This window comes from Rhinichthys klamathensis, unplaced genomic scaffold (assembly GCF_029890125.1).
Source record: "Rhinichthys klamathensis goyatoka isolate OS25496 unplaced genomic scaffold, OSU_Roscu_1.1 h1tg000119l_1, whole genome shotgun sequence".
NCBI classification, from domain to species: Eukaryota; Metazoa; Chordata; class Actinopteri; order Cypriniformes; family Leuciscidae; genus Rhinichthys; species Rhinichthys klamathensis.
The window spans coordinates 2,027,408-2,046,547 of NW_026606656.1; the positions used below are offsets into that span (position 1 = coordinate 2,027,408).

A 19,140-nucleotide genomic window follows, 5' to 3' on the forward strand; every position below is an offset into this window, starting at 1 on the left:
ATCATAGTCTGCGCGGACCGGACCAGCGCGGTCATTGTTGATATGCTGGAGCACTGTCTATGAGCAGAATGGCCTCTAAGCGATTGTGGTGTTCTGTTCTTGGGTGTAATAACGAACACAGCAGTCATTTTAATGTTCCTAAATCCGAACCGCTGAAGACGCAGTGGCTGTGTTTGTTTTCGAAGGGAATATTCCCCACGAGCAACGTCAATGCTCTCATGTTTGCGCGAATCATTTCACACCAGACTGCTTTATAAACGAGGATCAGTATAAAGCTGGATTTGCTAAGAAGCTGCTCCTGAAAAAAGGATCGATACCAGATATTTGTGTTCCTGCTGAATCTCCAGAAGAACGGAAGTGAGTGTAACGTTTTATTAAACTTTATATAAATATATTAATCTTTGCAAATCGCTAGCTGCACGCTTCACAATGAATGCGTCTAAGGTTTACACTCAGGGTACATTACGGCATGTTTTCTATGTATGACGTTCTCAATATAATTCATAATCCGGTTATTGTGTTATTGTGTTACAAACGGTGTACGCACAGAACAGAGAGGCGGGGTGAGCAAAGCTGATTATCATTTAAAGTCATATGCACTGAAACGGCGTGCTGAAAACAGAGCTGTTTTTGACCAGGTAAAATAAGTGTTTTCTTACAATACTAATGAGAATTTTTAATTAAAGTATATTACAAACTTTTAATTTAGACCCTAAAGAATCATACTAGTTTGTACAAAAATGGCATTATATGACCCCTTTAAACCAAGAACAATAATTTAAAATATATCAGAATCTATGTTTTTTTTCTTTCTTAAATGTCTAACAAGTTGTTTTTTTAAAACATCATTTGGTATTTCTGACATAATATCTCAGTGTGAAATACATAACATGGAGACATTGTTTTCTATCGTGTAAAAACCCATTACCAGCAAACTTCATATTCATCTAACGCACTGAATAAACTGATATTACAAATGACCACCAGATGGAGCTCCTGACAAGATTACCAACTTTTTTCTTTTTGCATCCTAATATATATATTATGCGAATGGTTGCTGTGATTTGGCCAAGATGTTTCTGGATCAATATATTTTGTTGATCCTGGAACAACATTTCTGTATAAAAACATAGTCCTAACCCTTTCACTACTCTGGAGCCTAACCAGGTTTTTTTTTAATTATTCTAGGTAAATTATTTAAGGAAGTCTTTTTTCCCTTTATTTTTGTGTGTTGTGGTGTTACGTGTTTGTTCTTGCTTATTGAATGGTTTACTTCTGGCTGTGAAACAAATTGCCCCTTGAGGATAATAAAGATGACCTAACCTAACCATAACCTAATCCTAAAATCAAAGGAAGATGATAGGCCAAAAACACTGAGGTAGAAGCACCTATCCCTGGTTGTAAACCTAAACTTGACATAAACAGTACAATTGTCCCTCAAGTTCGATTGGTTATAACCTTTTTTGCAGTCTATGGTTGTAACATGTCTACGGTTGTAACATGTTGTACTGGTTGGTATCACCATTACTTGGTATCACGTTCACCATATGGGAAAATACATGAATGAATTCAACTACAAATGTTAATAACAAAAAGTGTTTGAGAGTTCTACAAAGGGTTAGTAGTGTGTTTAATAGATTAAATATCTAAAGACTAAACAAAAAGACACACAGAGGACTGCAAAGCCTCAAATGTGTGTCTGCTGGCCACATCCATCAGGATTGTTTGGACAAAACCAAGAGAAAGAGGGAGGGAGAAAGATTCAGGAGAGGAGGGTCTTGGAAAAGAAAGGATTCTCGGGAGACCAGCGGGAGGAGGAGAGGGGGAAAGAGTCAGAGGGGAGGGCTGATACATCTGGAAGTTATTTGGAACAAGAGAGGGAGGTAAATAGCTGAAAAGATAGAAAGACAAAGACAACCGGGAATTAGCAATTAAGGTTGAGGGAACAAACTAACAAGCAAACAAATATTTTGACGTTGTTTGCGTTAACTTAAAAAAGAAAAAATATATATATTTTTTTGTAATCCCGTGAGTAATCCCAGAGAGAAATGATACGAGTCTGAAGGAATTAAACAACAAAGAAAGAAAAGCTTGTGAAGAATTTTGTGTGCCTGGAAACTGCAAGACCAATCATTTAAGTTCATCACTTCACAGAAGCCTTTTAAGTTTTTTTTTGCACGTATGAAGAGTCGTTTACACCCTGGAGAACTGAAGGAATCACATCTGTGATGTGGATAATATCGGTCAATGAATAAATAAAGCAGGATCTCATGAACTTCATCAGTACGTAAGAACAAAAAGACAATACAGGAAGCTTTGGATTCAGGACACAGTGAAAACTCAACTCTTTTCCTGGAAACCTTTCAATTGTCTGTCAGTCACTTTTTTCTGTCTCCACCTAAATAAAGGTAAAGCTACTATATTGGATTGATGTTTAATGTAAATTTTGAAATATTAAATATATAGATTTGGGTACTGTTTACAAACCACTGAAGCAGATAGAGAGAAAAAATGTTGTTGACAGTGAGTTTGAGCAAACCTATGATTTACTGAGATAGAATGACAAGATAGATAATCGTTTGTGTTTTTAATTTAGGTCAAAAAAGAAAAAAATATTTTATGGACTGGCAGAATTGATTTAAAAAAAAGAGTTGAATATAAAAAGAAAAAAGTGGAGGTAAACTTCAAGCACACTTTTCTAGGCATTTATAATCACAAGAAACTAAAGTTATATGTTTAGGTTTCATGTGATCTCATATTTAAAGAACTCTTTAATTCCAGCATACATATGGTGCCAATTTCCAGAACCATTACTGACATACCACTGAAATCAGATCATAAATCCATGTGCTGCCTAACTTTGAGGGGGCTTATATGTTTACATTTTGTCCCGTAATATGCTCTGTGGTCACATGTAGACCACATTTTGTGGAACAAAAAGAGCAAAATAACCACCAACATGATTATGTTGATTTCTGCTCATGGAATATGAAGTGGCGCATATCAAAGTCCACAATATTCTTTGAGTTTAAAGTATAAGAGAGGCCCTAGATGAGTAGGTATGTTTTAGACATGGAACATAATGGCTTTTTCTAGTTAATGCTATCAGCAGTACAACACAAGGGTGGTTTCTTCCTGCCTGGAAACAGCACTTCCTCTTCATGCTATGTTCAGGAGAGTGTGAAAGTTTGCACACGTTAAAAGCACACCCAATACGTTTATATATCGTCATTTTGTGATTCTATTCCTGTCTTTCTTCTTTCATGCAGAATGTCTGCGTCACGAGGTTGCCTCTGCTGTGTGAAGTACCTCATGTTTATCTTCAACCTCATCTTTTGGGTTAGTTCTGTTTTAGGGATCTGCAGATTATCAGTTTGGCAGATTGATATTCAGTTAACATCACCATATTCATCAAACCCAAATTATCAGAACCAACTGTTACGTATCTCAGTAGTGGCGTTCCTGTGAGTGTTGTGGATCGAATCTTTGAATCATTCACTCAGCGAATCGTTGAGTGAATGATATCACTCGTCACCACCTATGCTTGTAACGTTGTAACATGCAGAAAAACAGTCATGGAACGCCGCTCAGTCAATCATAAAACTAAAGACTGGAGTACACTGTAAAAATATGTGGAATATGTGTATTGTTCTTCTTTCATGATTGTACAGAATATTGAAATGTACACTATAGGCTAAACGATTTTTTCTAGCAACAAGGCTTGTGTTTGAGTGGTGATCTTCAGTCGTTTGGAGTATGATGCCCAGTTTACAAAGTCACCAAGTGTATGATGCCTAAATACGAGAAGTGTATTCCATCTGTTCAATAAATATACACAAAATATTTAAGAATTTATGCAAGTGTTCAATACTAGCCTATTATGTTTATAAAGACCATGCAGGCCTACACTTGTTCCTATGACCTGCCTTAAACTGATGCAAAGTTATTTTTCTTTACCTGCTTGTTTGTGCAGTTGGGAGGATGTGGTTTATTTGGGGTCGGGGTGTGGCTCGCCTTCACACAGTCTGAGTTTTCATCTCTACCGCTGTCCTTCCCTTCACTCTCTGCGGCCAACCTGCTGCTTGTTGCTGGGGGCGTAACCATGGTGACAGGATTTCTCGGATGCCTTGGTGCTCTAAAAGAGCAGAAGTGTCTATTGATGACGGTAAGGTACTTGGATCCTTACTGACATCAGTAAAACAAATGTGGAAACTGCCCTCATGTGATGCTGAAGACTGGAATAATAGCTGCTGAAAATTTAGCATTTCCATCACACAGATTAAAGGTATGGTAGGCAATTTCAGAGAGGCTGGAAATAGCAAGCTAGCTTTGAAAACATAAGATCCCATAAGAGAACATTTTTTTGTCCTGAGACTTTTACAGAAGATATACATAGTTCCTACATGACGTCACAACATACGGGCATTTGCCGACCCGGCGCCATTTCTGTGGGCATGTTGTGGGCAGAATATTAGAAGAAGAAGCTGAAACGAGTTAATTTCGTGATAAAAAGTGAAAATGGTCATCTCCTGCTGGGTCAATGGATGTTCAAATCGTGCCGGAGGTTCAGTTAAATTTGGATTTTACAGTATACCCGTCTTTAGACTTCATGAATGTGAGAAGACTAAACTTTTGTCAGAACAACGACGAGGTTATGGCTGGCGAAGTTAAACAAGTTAACACTTTACAGTTTGAATGATGTCCTGCAACATGACATCATGACTTTGCGTAAACATACACGCCACTTTCAATTCAAGTGGCGTGTTATCTATACGCATTTTGAGCTATCCGCGTGTATGTCCACGCCGAAATCTTTTGCGTGTATGTCTACGCCATTAAATGTCCGAGTGATTCCGCGTGTATGTGTACGCCGTTAAATGTCTGAGCGAAACGAAGCAAAATCTATATCTACATCTGTGGAGCGATATTTCTTTTCCTAGGATGGTAGGGGAAGACTCATAAATGGTTTTAACCCCAGTGACGGGTAGGTTTAGGGACGGGGTTGGGGTAGGTCATATATTTATATATACAGTAATATAACGTTAAGTCAAAAGCGTTGATAAACACGCTGAAAAGCGATTATGCGTGTTGATAGCACGCCAAAAATGGAGATACGAATTGGCGTGTCATACATACGCCATTTCATGAGATCAGTCTGTGTCCTGTATGAACATAATGACGTCGAGGTATGAAAAACAACAGTTTCCACTGTTCGATCGCGCCCGCGCCTTATTCACACACACACACATTCCAGCATTCCAATCTCAGATTATGTCCCTAAAGAACCCGCGTATAAAGTAGTTCCACATTACATTAACTAATTTGCACGCGAGTTTTATTTATTTTTACATCGTGTATATTCATGCACTGAACCGAGACGCCCGCACAGTTTCGGTTCAATACGAATACATGTACCGTTCCAACCCTATTCTACACTGTACAAATAAGTACATGCATATTACAGAAAGCACCGATGACTGTTTTAAGGGGAACAGGGATTAAGTTGTGCAGGCTATGGCTTTTTAATAGACAGATAGTCTAGCATCATGCTACATACAGTACATTCGCTATGATGACTACTTTTCCATTGATTGCACGACTTGAGCAAACGTCACCAACCCAACCCTCGACAAACTGATTGTACGCCTCCAGTGATTTCTAGGCTCGGAATTGCTCACATGTGTAAAAAAATACCAGATAATGGTAACGTAACGTTACACATGATAATACTGTATGAGGCAAAGCTGCATAATCAGTGCTCAGTGCTTCCTTCGTTATACGGATCCACACCATTTATGAATTTTCGCATTGTACCTTTCTCTGTCTTGTGTTAATAGTCTCTTCATGATTTTCGTAACATTATAAACAGAAAGAAATATTCAAAATTTGCTTGTAAAACTTTGTAAACAGAGCAGCTTATGCCCTCAAAGATGGCGTCTCCGGGGAGGTCACGTGACATTAATTGGCCTGTGGGAACTATGTATATGTACATGTTTTAATATTTTAACCAGTTCTGTTATTGATTGCTATCAGGATATGAAGAGTGTTTCAACCAACAAAAAGTGTTTATAATTTTTTTTGCCTACTCTACCTTTAATTACATTTTAAAATATATTAAAATAGAAAACAGTTATTTAAAATGTAATAATATTTTAATAGTTTCTGCTGTATGCAGCCTTGGTAAGCATGACGTCATTTTTGCCACGCATGATGCCAGTGTAAAAGTGAATTTATTCAAGAACATTTAAAATCCAAATGTTTGAACGGCAGTATATTAATTTAATATATAATGTACATAATTAAGTTATTTCAATTTCATGTAAAAAAAAATATTTGGAAAAATACATTTTATTTGGAAGAAGTTCAACTATCATCCTCATCTCTAATCTTTCTCCTTATAGGGAAAAAAAGAGAGGCAATTGTTGGGTACAGAACAATAAAATTAGTGTCTATAGCAGTATAGTTCAAATAATTTGGACTAGTATTTGATGAGAAATATTTTAGTTCATATTGAAATCTAAGAATTTGATTGATCTTGGCAAATTTGAGACCAGAATGAGACTTTTCAGGACAAAAATCTCAGAAGCAGAGGAAGCAGAAGTCTTCAATTGCTCTTTTTTAACCTCATTGCTGCCTAAGAGAAATAAATGAGTTAATAAAAATATTTAATTGGTGATTTTTATCCCTATATGGGAATATTGTTGTCATTCATGTACTCTAATAGTTTTTTCTTGTTCTTTCAGTTTTTTGTGATCCTCTTGTTTCTAGTCCTGACAGAAATGGCACTGATTTTGGTTTTGAGTGTGTATCATGAAGAGGTAAGAGGACTAACGTCTGAGCCTTGCAAGTATTTAAGCCTTTCCTTTCAGGAAAATACTTTGCCTTCTACTTCCTGTTTATCCGCTTGTCTCTGTTTTGTCCATTTAGTTGGACAAAAAGGCTAAGGATGACCTAAGAGAGGGAATGAATGACTATAAAACAAATAAAGGGCTGGAAAAATCCTGGGACAACATGCAGAAGATTGTGAGTTGGGTTTATAACAGTCACAAATATGAAGACTATTCTTCAATGTATATCATGGATTCTGTCTCCTTCAGTTCAAGTGCTGTGGCGTGAGCAACCACACCGACTGGCACAATAAAACATCCAACGGCGAACTTCCTGTCTCCTGCTGCAGGGATCATTTTGGAGAATGCCATCATTGGGAAGAGGTCAGAACATTTCTGGGGTCATGGGGTCAGCTAAGTACCACACGTTCCTAAATCCTGCCAACGGTTGATAATTGCATCCACAAGTGTAATATAAAAGGAAATCTGGCACAAACCCTACATACATCTGATATGTTAAGGTGTTAGTTCATCCAAAAAATTAAAATGGTCCCATAATTTACTCACCCTCAAGCCATCCTAGGTGTAGCCTATATGACTTTCTTCTTTCAGCCAAACACAATCGAAGTTATATTAAAAATATCTCTTCAAAGCTGTATAATGGGAGTGAATAGTACCTGAGATTTTGAAGCCCAAAAAAGCGCATCCATAAATAATAAAAGTAATCCAAACGGCTCCAGGGGGTTAATAAAGGCCATCTGAAGCGAAACGATGCCTTTTTAAGAAATGTTTTTTGAGCAGCAAATCAGCATATTATAATTATTATTTCTGAAGGATCATGTGACACTGAAGACTGGGGTAATGATGCTGAAAATTCATTTTTGTCATCACAGGAATAAATTACATCGTCAAATGTACACTGTAAAAAAATCCCTATTTTGTAATTTAAAATAACTATTTTGTTTAATCTTATTTTAAATTGTAATCTGAACTTACAATTTACAAAATATCTTCAAAATTATCTCATCTGTTATTTTAAGTAGTATTATGCTATTAATGACAAATTACAGTAAACAATTTTTACAGTTTTCTCAAATTACTTACAACAATACAAATACATTTAAAATTTGAAAAATAATGGAGATTATAATTCTTGGAATCACCACCCCATGGCGCAAAGGGACAGTTGACACGGCTGCCAAACAAAAAATGTAAAATTAAAGTGAAATATCCGAATTTAAATAGTGCAAAAACTTTTACAGAAATTTTCATTAAACGTTTTATAGAAAACAGTAATTTAATTTTACAGTAAAATATTTCACAATATTACTGCTTTTACTGTATTTGTGATCAGATAATTGCAGCCTTGGTGAGCATTAGAGTGTCTTTCAAAATCATAAAGGCCCGGTTTCACAGACAGGTCTTAGATTAAGCCAGGATTCGGGCTTAGTTCAATTAGGGCATTTAAGCGACTTTAATAACTTATACAAAAAAACATTACTGGTGTGCATCTTGAGACAAAACAATGGCACTGACATATTTTAAGATATATCAGAGCAAGTTGCTTTCAGTTAAAACAGCTCAAACATGCATTTTAGTCTGAGACTGACTCAAGCCTTGTCTGTGAAACCAGGAGTGAAAGAATTTACTAACCCCAAACATCTGAATGGTATAGAGTACATTTACGACAATTTAAACTTCATGACCAGTTGTTTATTTATTTGGTAACTATGTAATAAGCAAGATGTACTTCCAGCCAGTCATTAGCACAAATTAAACCGAGACCTGATTACTGTCATGGCTTACTTTGGGATAATGACCAGCTGATAAAACTGTTTTTTAAATGTGTTTTAGCCGTGTTATGAGAAGGCCAAGGACTGGCTTCTGGCTAACATCACCTCAGTGCTTGGGTTTGGAGTTTGTATTGGAATTGTTCAGGTACTTTTAAACTTGTGTATCTGGTGTAGTTTGATTATTATATGAATTTAAGAACTGGTATAATGCGACTGCATTTTTCTCCCTCCAGATTCTTGCTTTGGTGTTCTCCATGCTGATGTACTGCCAAATCCTACGAGCAGAAAAATACATGGACTGACCCTTCCTTCGCCCCATTCTGAATATGTAATGAATGTTTAAACAGACTTGCCTATTAGAGATACTGGACGTGATATGCATGTGCACATAGATTACAGTACTGCACTTAGGAAGAAGCTCAGACGAATCTCAGATAAATTAATTTACCAGATAAAAGGCTAAATAATTCATTTGTACTTAGAAAAAGAAGATTAAATGAATATAAAGTAAAGGTATACAGTAGGTGGAAAATGTAAATCCTAGAATTATTGTACTCTTTGTTAAATACCCTTATAACTGCTTGCAATGAACATGCAATCAATGTGAATTTCCTATAAATGGAAATTAAATGTTTAAGAGTTGATGATTTGTTATACTAAACCAACGGTCAGTACTATATTAACGTCTGTTAAGGTCATTACAAATAAAAAGAATGCAATACAACAGTAGAAGATTGGCATCATGTATTTTGGTATAAAATGGCACATAAAAAAACATCCAAAATACAAAAGAATAATAAATACATCAGCAGAGAAACTTTCTAATCAAGTAGTGTCAATTCCCCAGTTGGCTGGTTCTTCTCTTCTTCTTTGCCTCACAGAGGTCATGCTACATGATTTGAGAACTTTCATGAGTTCATTAGTAAAAGGTCTGAGGTCAATCACACTCCAGGACCTCATCCAAATGTGCAATTTTATCCTGTGGAAGAAGACACAAAAAGAGAGGATTACTTGACACAATTGTGCCCCCTTCTGGAAGAAAATAACAGATGAATATCCCAGAGAGAGACTGAGGAAAAGTTAAATGTAGACAGCAAAAACTGCTCACCCATCCTCCGTGGCTCCTCACCCATGGTGCAAAGCTCTCCATGTAGCGTTCAGCATAGCCTGTCAGACGCTGAACACCAGTAGCTGTGACGACTCGACGAGAGACATCCATGGTGATGGCGAGACGCCGCAGCGTAGGGCTGACCGGTGCGGGAACAGGAGGTTCTTCACTCTGACCGGCGTACGTGTCAAGGAGTTTGGCAAAAGATGCGTAGGAGAGGCGGGAGAGGGTGGACCGCAGGAAGGGGTTGGTGTTTATCTACAACATTAAACCACAATTAACAATGATAAACAAGGCAGCAACTGAAAATATGACCATAAATAGTCAAAAACTCAAGATTTATGTATGCTATTAAATCTTTACGATAAGGAACCAAGAGCTGCTTTAAGAGCCAAGTTTACTCTATATCCCAAGTAAGATATAAAAAAGGATTAGCAAGGATGGCGAACTCAGATCAGGGAACATTACCTTGCTGTTAATGGCATCCCCCTCTGAAGTCAATATCTGAACTAGCTGCTGAACCACAGCTTCTTTGTCATTTACTGCAAACAAAAGGAAGAAGTGTAAACTAATCTCCAAACAATGCAAGTGGAAAGACCTCAGCCGGACCATCAGTCCATTATAACAATAAGCTATTGTTAAAGCACTGTATTGTTAAATCACATCCATTTCTGTAACGACATCAAACAGCAAGATGTGACATAACATTACTGGTCTGCTCTTGCTTTGATATTCCACTGAAAATGTATCTACTTCACACATTATGATAAAATGATAAATTCATCAGGTCATAAACAAGTTTTGCATCGGTTTATGGTTTTATATGTACCTTTGGGTGGACTTGGCACAGGCTCAGGTTTAACGGGGGATTTCTTTTTTACACTGTGTTTCTGTGCGATTCTGTCCAAAGTTTCTGCCACATCATCATAAAACTCAGGAGGATGGGCTGTGGAAAAAAATTATTAGCCTACATCATATCATATGCAGACTTCATATCGTTCTAAAGTTTGGTGTCAGTACCAAATTAATAATTTTATTCAGCAAGAATGCATTTAATTGATCAAAAGTGATAGTAAAGTGATGATGATGATTTCTGAATGATGTGTGATTTCTGAAGGATCATGAGACACTGAAGACTAGAGTAATAATGCTGATAATTCAGCTTTGCATCACAGAAATAAATTACATTTTAAAGGTGCTCTAAGCGATGTCACACGTTTTTTAGGCCAAAACATTTTTTTTGTCACATACAGCAAACATCTCCTCACTATCTGCTAGCTGGCTGTCCCCTGAACACACTGTAAAAAACGCAGTCTCTGTAGACAGCCCAGGCTCCACCAACGGCAACAAAAACAAACTGGGCCAACCCGCTCCACGAAACAAAACAAACAGTGTTCCAGCCAATAACCGACTAGAATGATTTGGGGGGTTAGTGCGCGTACACATGAAGGGGGGTGTGGAGGAGAGAGAAGCATGAAGAGGGAAGTTAGAATTATAACTCTTTAAGTTTGATATGGCCGACACACGACGTTCCGATGAACAGAATGCAAAAATGCAAAGAAGAGGGAAAAGGAGAAGGAACGCGCAAAGTCCCAAATTTACATTGGAAAAGCCTTCGAAAGGTGGCGAGAACTCCGCCGGCAGAAGGGCTTCCAATCCGACATTCAGGTAACGTTAGTTTATGACGGAGCCGTTGTTTATGCTCACTGGGAAACGCGAAGCTAACTTATCTTGCTATTATTGCGTCCTTATGGGCGCTAAAGTTATAACCTCAGGTGGCGAAACGTTTTATCGTGTTTTTCTGGTAATGTTTCTCTTTTTCTGCATTATATGAAAGCATTTATCTAACTTGGCGACATTAACGTTACACCTTGAATAAAGTATCAGTAAAACTACAGGGGGAGGGGATGGACGGGATGAGGTCTAGCTAGCCTCCGTTTCGTTTGACAATACTTTGAACGTCAACAAGAAGTGACGTCACCCGACATCGCTCAGAGCACCTTTAAGATATATTAAAATAGAAAACAATTATTTTAAATTCTAAAGACATTTCACAATATTACATTTTTACTATATAAAAGCTTCTTTCAAAAAAAACATTTAAAAAAAAACTTACCGACCCTATTTTTTTTAAATGTAGTGTATTTATAGGCACAAGCCATAAAACAATCAAGAACACATTCCTGACAGTGCCTCCTGTGTCTCAACTTCTACATCCATAAAACAAGCTGTATATCTTGTACGTCTGAAACTTACATGGTGAAGCAGGATGCTCCTCAGGTTGTGGAACACCTGAAGCATCTTTTAAAGGCAGCGTGGCCGGGCGCCGAGGACGAGGCTCTTCTTTTTTAAAAGACACTTTTTTGAGAATATCAGATAATTTCAGCTTTTTCTTCTTTTTCTTCCCTGATTTTCTGTCACCTTCCTCTTCAGACGCAGATGATGGAGCGAATATCTCTTCCTAAAAGAAAATCTTCTCATTAACAAGTTCTGAATAGAAATATTAAATCACATAATGTTAAGAAAGAAGAAACTAAAAATAAATACATGTTGGCTCCTTGATGGGTCAGGAAATATTTTAATACTGAAACCAAAAAAGCTTTTAATTAGCTTTGCAGTCCATGGCCCGGATAAAACAAGAGCAGGTTTTAGTCTATTCAGATATAAATAGTGTTTTCCTGTTTTGCACCACATGCACGGGCAACGCATTTATTTTGGTGCCCATATTAACAGGTAACACACTACCAACACGAGCACAAGCAGAAGTGTTGAGAAAAAAGTAGTAGCCTATTTTTGCCATACTGAACCCAGCAGAAATTATTTTTTAACTGTAAAGCTTTTGATTATTACAATGATTTGCAGTGTATATTTTTATGAAGAAACATTAAATAACAGGGCAGATTGCACACATATTGTTTGACAAAAAAAAGAAGTAATGTTTAAGTTTTTTTTAAACCTCTGTTTTCCTGGGTAAACTTAGTGTTTCTTTCGCAGATGGCTTGTCGGACTGGCCCGGCTGACTCTGCTTCTCCAGGCTGTTGTTTGGAGTCGGGTCAGCGCTACTGTCTTTCTTAGTATAGCGGATTGTGGACGAACGAACTCTCAATCTTCTTTTTATGAAATTTTTTATTCCATGTTTCTTCTCCTCTGCGGCACTGATCTCCTCATCCAAAGAGTCCCATCCATTCGCATCTTTCCTTATCTTGTCTTTTTTATAGGCACTAAGAAAAGGAAGCGAGAGAAAGATTTTTTCATTTCCAAAATATTAAAGTACATTTTCTTTTATCACAATTACATCAACAATTTCACAAATTTGCATCTTCATATAATAAAGATAGACATAATTGATTTGCTGTTCAAGCAAAGATGACTTGACCATTAAAAGTTCCCCTGGACCACTGAATAAATTATGTTAGTCGAAAAGATCCTGGGAGAAGCAGCATTATTTTTTTTAAATAATCAATGAAAGACAGATTCAAGAATGATTTCTGTGTAATTAGATGGCAAATGATTAGACTGACTAAATAACTAACACTATAACATACAGTATTTCCGCCAAATCCTCTTGTAGGTAATGCTTTCTTAATTTACAACACAAGCCTTTTTTTTTAAGTTACAGAGATAGATAACCTATATGATTCTAGACGGACTTTGTTAAAACAATTTCAGAAGTCAGAAGTGCTAGTCTACAAAAATCTGACATGGAGTTGTTTTACTTCACGTCATGACAGTGTTTAATTCTGTATGTGATTGAGTTATTTGTGTCACCTGAATTTGTTTGGGTCATTGTATTCTCCTCCAATCCTTCCAGGCCTCTCACCAGGAGGAATCGAGAGCGAGTGACGCAGGAAAGACTTCAGCACCATCCGCGTCTCCGCTTTAATCTCCAGGAGAGAGATGGACTGAGAAGGGGATGCAGGCCTGACCACCACGTCTGCCATCGCTGAGACAGAGAGAGAACAAAAAACTCAGACTACACAATACAAACCACCACTGCAGAATTCCAATGTACTGCTGATGAAATTTCCACACGTAAAACTAAACCAGAGCCTCAAATCTCTATTGAGACTAATTAATTGATTAATTGGAGGTCAATGTACACTTTGTATGTTTGGTCTTCAGTGAAAAAAATGTGCATTAAAATACAACCAATAATCAATTCAATCTAAAGAGAAGTAGTCCAGTACCTTAATTAAGAGTGGATACTTGAAGGAAATGAAAGTATAACTAGTGACATACAAAGATACAAAAACACAGTAAGAGCTGGAAGTTCCAGTTCGTTTACCTCAGTCATTTTATCTACGTCATGTATAGCCTTTCACAAACATTTCAAACATGATGACAACCTCAGCACTTTGACAGAAACAAAAAAATACATTAATTTTCTAATAATATTAAATACTTGGATTATTTTACAGAGTATCAAATGTGTGTATAGGCCAGGGTTTTCGAAAATACCAGCATAAACCTGTATCATTTTTGATTGTAAAAGTAACATTCAAGTAACTTGAAATGATCAATGAATTGAAGACCAGATATAACAACTTTTTTTTGGCTGCATAATAAATAACCGATGTGACCGCTATGATGCCTGATAACTGGACTAAACTTGGCCCATGGTTTCTTTTTTGACATATATTACATATAAAATACCATTATATTATATATTAGTGTTCAAGTGAACAAAAAAAGTGGGGAAAATAAAAATAATATTAGGCTATTATTTGGTATGAAAGCCTAAAATAAAAAAAACTGTTTGTGTATACTAAAGCATATTATCATTCCTATAATGTCTCACATTCACTGAGTGCATTTCGTTATAACCTACTTTGCAGGTTATTACGACCCATCAGACCTTGTAAATTCCACTATAGGTATGTTATTGTTATTTCTTATGCAGGCCAGGGCAGTTTTACAACTCAAAACACTTGACACATTTACATGTTTTGGTTCATCTTCCCCTTCTTATCCCACTTGTATGAGCCTAGACCCAGTTCATTTTTTTATGACACACTTTAACTAATATACAAAACTACTATACTAATTTGGACTTTGTGTGTAAAATAATTATGCTTTTTTTTTTTTTTTTACTGCATTTAGATTTAGATTGGAATTATTAAATATTCCCATAACTGTGCTAATTGTAAGATCAGAGGTGATCTAAGGCCAGATAGTACACACTTACCCAATACCGTATCAATTCTAAGCAGCTTCCAACTAATTGCAAGTGTGGATTTCACAGCAGAAGCGAGAAAACACCCTCACCCAGCTTCTGCTGTAGTGGCATGTTTACTACTTGCATTCACAATCCAGTTCAACAGAGGAATTTTCTGCATTGCAAAAGCTGTCAGATTGATGACATTCTTGCCTTGAATGGTATTTTATAAATTTATGAAAAAATTAAGCACGTTTCCCATAAATGCTAGTCAGTGAAGAACCTAAAAAACAATGTCTTCTATGCGTGCCTTTCTCAAGACACAAAAGTTGAAACATTTGTAGGTATATCAGTGTCATAGGGTGACTGTGGCTCCCTGTTTTTGTTTTTACAACACTGAGCACATGTAGAGCCGCAACCCTTATGTTGCCAGTCACACACCAAGGCCATATTACAGTAACATCCTAACGATTAAATCCTGTTAGTAACCATGTCAGATATCTTAAGCCCCAAATCTGCAATTTAGTACTAACCCGATCTGTAACTAACTTTGTAGTTGTCTAGCTTGTCTGTGAGTAACTTTACTATATGCTACTGCTAACCAACCCATGGGTTAGATATGTGTGTGTGTGTGTGTGTACACATCATTGTGTAATTGGGAAAATATCAAGTTAATTAAACCTAAATATATATTTTGATTAAAATGAGCTACTAAGAGATAAGGCCTGGTTTCACAGACAGGGTTTAGATTAAGCCAGGAAGTAGGCTAGTTAAATTAGGAGATTTAAGTAGCTTTTATAAACGTGCCTTATAAAAAATATTACTGGTGTGCATATTGAGACCAAAAAATGGCACTGAGATTTTAAGTCAGTGCAAGTTGCTTTCGGTTAAGACATCTCAAAAATGCATTTTAGTCCGGGACAAGCTTAAGCCTTGTCTTTGAAACCGGGGGGTAAGAGAATTTTAAGCTTCTTTACGTTCATTCTGCCACAACAGATTCGAGATTTCGTGATAGGCTACTTCGTGATACTCTTTTTAAAAATCTAAAAGCTACACTACCATAGTTAGCCTACTTGTTATACCTGAATTCGAGTACATAGTCACAGTTGAAAGAGGACATCGGTCAGTCTTTGATGAAAGCAAGCATCACCAGAAAATACCTGTACAAAAGTTCAAGCTCACAAGTAGTAACGTTAGTTCATACCTGGTAAATATGTCACGGTCACCACCTCGAAGTCCAAAGGAATCAGCCGAGTCGCGTAAACACAGAAAGCAACAAAACGCACTGACAAGGTCAATACTATTAAAACGCGGATACTAAAAACAAAACAGAAACATTTACGCGCGACTCAGCAGCGAACTGTGCTAAACTTCCGACGAGTTAAGAGTTGTGACCTGGTTATGACTGATGTTATTGGAGAGTTCAGGGGTAACGTTAGGTCAGATCTCACACTGAATCAAATCAGGTCTGAAGCGGTGATTCATAATCATATCGATGTTATAGATACCACTCCACTGTCGAAACCTAGCTTCAGCTCACCGGTTTCACTACCGCGTCAACAAGTCCGACCTGCGGAATGACCGACTTACGTTGTGCGCACTGCGCATGTCACTGGACGAGTCAAATGGGACGGGTCCATTTTTCCAATGGAGAGGGTTCAATCTTACAGTATGCTCAATTGGTACATTAATAAACTTTTTAGTTTATTACACATACCATTATGTGACCCAAATGATAGCTATAATTGTCATAAACACGACAAGTTATTTTACTCTTTAATTCACCCAAAAAAGAATCGCTTACTCACCCTCATAGTTCCAAACGTGTCGTGTATGAGTTTCTTTCTTCTGTTGAACACTCTATGGTTGAACCTTACAGTCTATGGGTTGAACACGAAAGAAGATATTTAAAGAATGTTAATCAAACAGTTGACGGTCGGGGAAAAAATAGGCCTAGGCGGCTACTATGAAAGTTAACGGCTACCGTCATCTGTCTACTAATAAAATATCCTCTTTCGTGTTCAAACCGAAGAAAGAAACTCATACAGGTTTGGAACAACTTGAGGGTGAGTAAGATAAGAAAACATTTTTATTTTTGTGGGAACAATCCCTTTCAGTTTTGATGTTACTTTGTCATTTACAAGTTTATTTACCCTTCACATCTGTCTTGCATGGTGGTGTTAAACAGAAATTTCTACTTTATGACTAAAGAAAGACAAAATGACAAAATCAAACATAAGTGAACATTTTGAAATGAATTTACATGAAACAACTGAAAAATAAAATCACTCAGGTGTGTATTTTACCAAACAGGGTTTATTTTCAGGGGAAAAAAACACACATTTATGAGTCATTCAGAAAAGAGAGTTATCTTGTGCCTGGTACTAATACTAATGTTGGTATGGATGACAGGGTAGTTGGGGAGCATTTGTCCTCCCTCGGCCCCCCCCAAACCCCGTCCAGCGTCATCTGTAAATCAGACACTGGTACAAGGATTGGGAGAGACAGAGATGGACCGTCAGACAGAGGAATAGAGGCATAGTATCATACGATGAAGTCAAACATTGCGAGTTAGAGTAATTTGGATAAGGATTAAAAGAAAAGGTCAGTCAGAAAAGCCAGGGGGGGGGGGGGGGGGGGGGGGGGGGAACTAAAATATGCAGTGAATAAAGCTGAATTGGACTTGAATCGCAGTTATTAAATAAGAGTGAAAAGCAGCAAGAGGAAATTCAGAGTTAATGAAAGATCAAGGAACATCTTAGTTTGCAAACATTCTGGGTTAAGTATGGAAAGTCCACACAGTTTCAAAAGCTCTCAATGATGTTCATCATAAAGAAATGCCACATATAGGCTATAGAGAATAGGCTATCAGTGCAGAAATGAAAATGAGATCTGTATTTACCATAAAAAAGCCTCTCTGCACAGGAACATCCTTTGTCATCCAAAGTTGACAAACCCTCAAGCCTTTTCTTTATATTTGTAAAATCATATCTGTCCGTGCAACTATCTTTTTCTTCTCCGAAGCTTCATCTGCTCTCAGATGTCTTACCTCAGAGTTATTTCCTCTTTAGCAGAGATGATATGCTCTTGAGTCTGCACCCTCCTTCACTTGCTCTCTTCATCTTGTCTGTCTTTATTTAGCTGTGCACTCTCTTCTTCCTGCCTACCCTCTGACCTGTCCTGACTGCTTCTCCCTCTCTTCGCTCTGCACTCCCTCTATCTATCCCTCGCTCGGCCACCATATCAGCCCCAAATCACTGTTCTCCTGACCGTGAGCCAATAGGGAGCAACACAGCTGGGTGAGGCACTTCCTCTGTGACAGGAAATCAGCAAAGAACTCTCAGAGACACACACACACAGAGAGAGAGAGAGAGAGTTTGGTGGACTCTAAATGTGGTGCAGAGTTCAAAATGGCTACCCCGTCTCATGTATGTTGTGACCTTTAAGCTGTTGGATTTTAAATTTCTAATTGTGTATTTTCTATAATTGCATTAGATGCTTAGACCCCCAATGACTTAACCTGTGTGGCATCTAACTACCTGTACTTTTATTAGTTAGGCCAACCTGCCATCTGCACAATATTTTAGTCATTTTGAATTTAAAAAGAGGATCTGTAATAATGTAATGTTAAGTGAGTTTTACTGAATCCAGAATATTCCTTTACCAAGATCAGTCAGCAGCGTTCATGGTATATGCGGTTGAATACCATTCAAACTAATTTCGGCCCTTGCTTTCTTTCAAAAATAAAAATAAAGAGAAGAAAAATCATAATGGTAAATAACATACAAAAATAGAGGTTACGGTGAGAGTGAATGGAGCCAAGTTCTAGAGGATTTAAATAGCATATATGTGAAGCTTATAATTTCAATTACCATGCCTTAATTAAAACTTATGAGCTGTAAATCTGTTTAATTCATTTTTTTTTTACAATTATTTATTTTATTTATTTAGGGTTTACATGGGACAGGGTTGTAAAATCGGATAACTTGACTTGGAAATAGTTTATAAGCAGATTTTCACACTAAAATTATGTTAACATGCATATTTTCTAGAGTCAGTATTTTAACATTTACAGATTTTCCCCATTTGCTTCCATTGTAAGTGCCTCACCGTAACCCATATTTTTGCTTTTTTGAAAGAAAAGCAGGGACAAGTCAAAATGTATTTTTGTGGTAATCAACATCATGCCACAACCATTGTCGTTTGAGCTGAACTTGTACTGAATAACCTGGAATATTCTTTTAGACATGTATCAGA

The 19,140-nt window shown here is 37.1% G+C and overlaps 2 protein-coding genes across 4 annotated transcripts; one reads left to right on the forward strand and one right to left on the reverse strand.

Moving 5' to 3' along the window:
* Positions 1-1,866: 1,866 nt before the first annotated feature.
* Positions 1,867-9,257, forward strand: tspan4b (tetraspanin 4b). The gene is made up of 8 exons (XM_056255265.1): positions 1,867-2,408; positions 3,270-3,339; positions 3,974-4,165; positions 6,744-6,818; positions 6,928-7,023; positions 7,098-7,211; positions 8,682-8,765; positions 8,854-9,257. The coding sequence occupies exons 2-8, from the start codon at positions 3,271-3,273 to the stop codon at positions 8,920-8,922; spliced, it is 699 nt and encodes a 232-aa protein (XP_056111240.1). The 5' UTR covers positions 1,867-2,408; position 3,270; the 3' UTR covers positions 8,923-9,257.
* A 92-nt stretch (positions 9,258-9,349) lies between these two features.
* bcl2l12 (BCL2 like 12) lies at positions 9,350-18,089 on the reverse strand. 3 transcript variants are annotated; one of them, XM_056255255.1, is made up of 8 exons: positions 17,933-18,089; positions 13,497-13,671; positions 12,685-12,949; positions 11,985-12,189; positions 10,558-10,674; positions 10,197-10,270; positions 9,729-9,986; positions 9,350-9,599 (listed from the first exon to the last, which is right to left on the reverse strand). In XM_056255255.1, the coding sequence occupies exons 2-8, from the start codon at positions 13,667-13,669 to the stop codon at positions 9,558-9,560; spliced, it is 1,134 nt and encodes a 377-aa protein (XP_056111230.1). In that variant the 5' UTR covers positions 13,670-13,671; positions 17,933-18,089; the 3' UTR covers positions 9,350-9,557. The 3 variants fall into 3 exon arrangements, with proteins under 3 accessions (XP_056111230.1, XP_056111228.1, XP_056111231.1); XM_056255253.1 differs by having other exon boundaries at positions 17,786-18,089; XM_056255256.1 differs by lacking the exon at positions 17,933-18,089 and adding an exon at positions 16,424-16,665.
* Between the last annotated feature and the right edge of the window lie 1,051 nt (positions 18,090-19,140).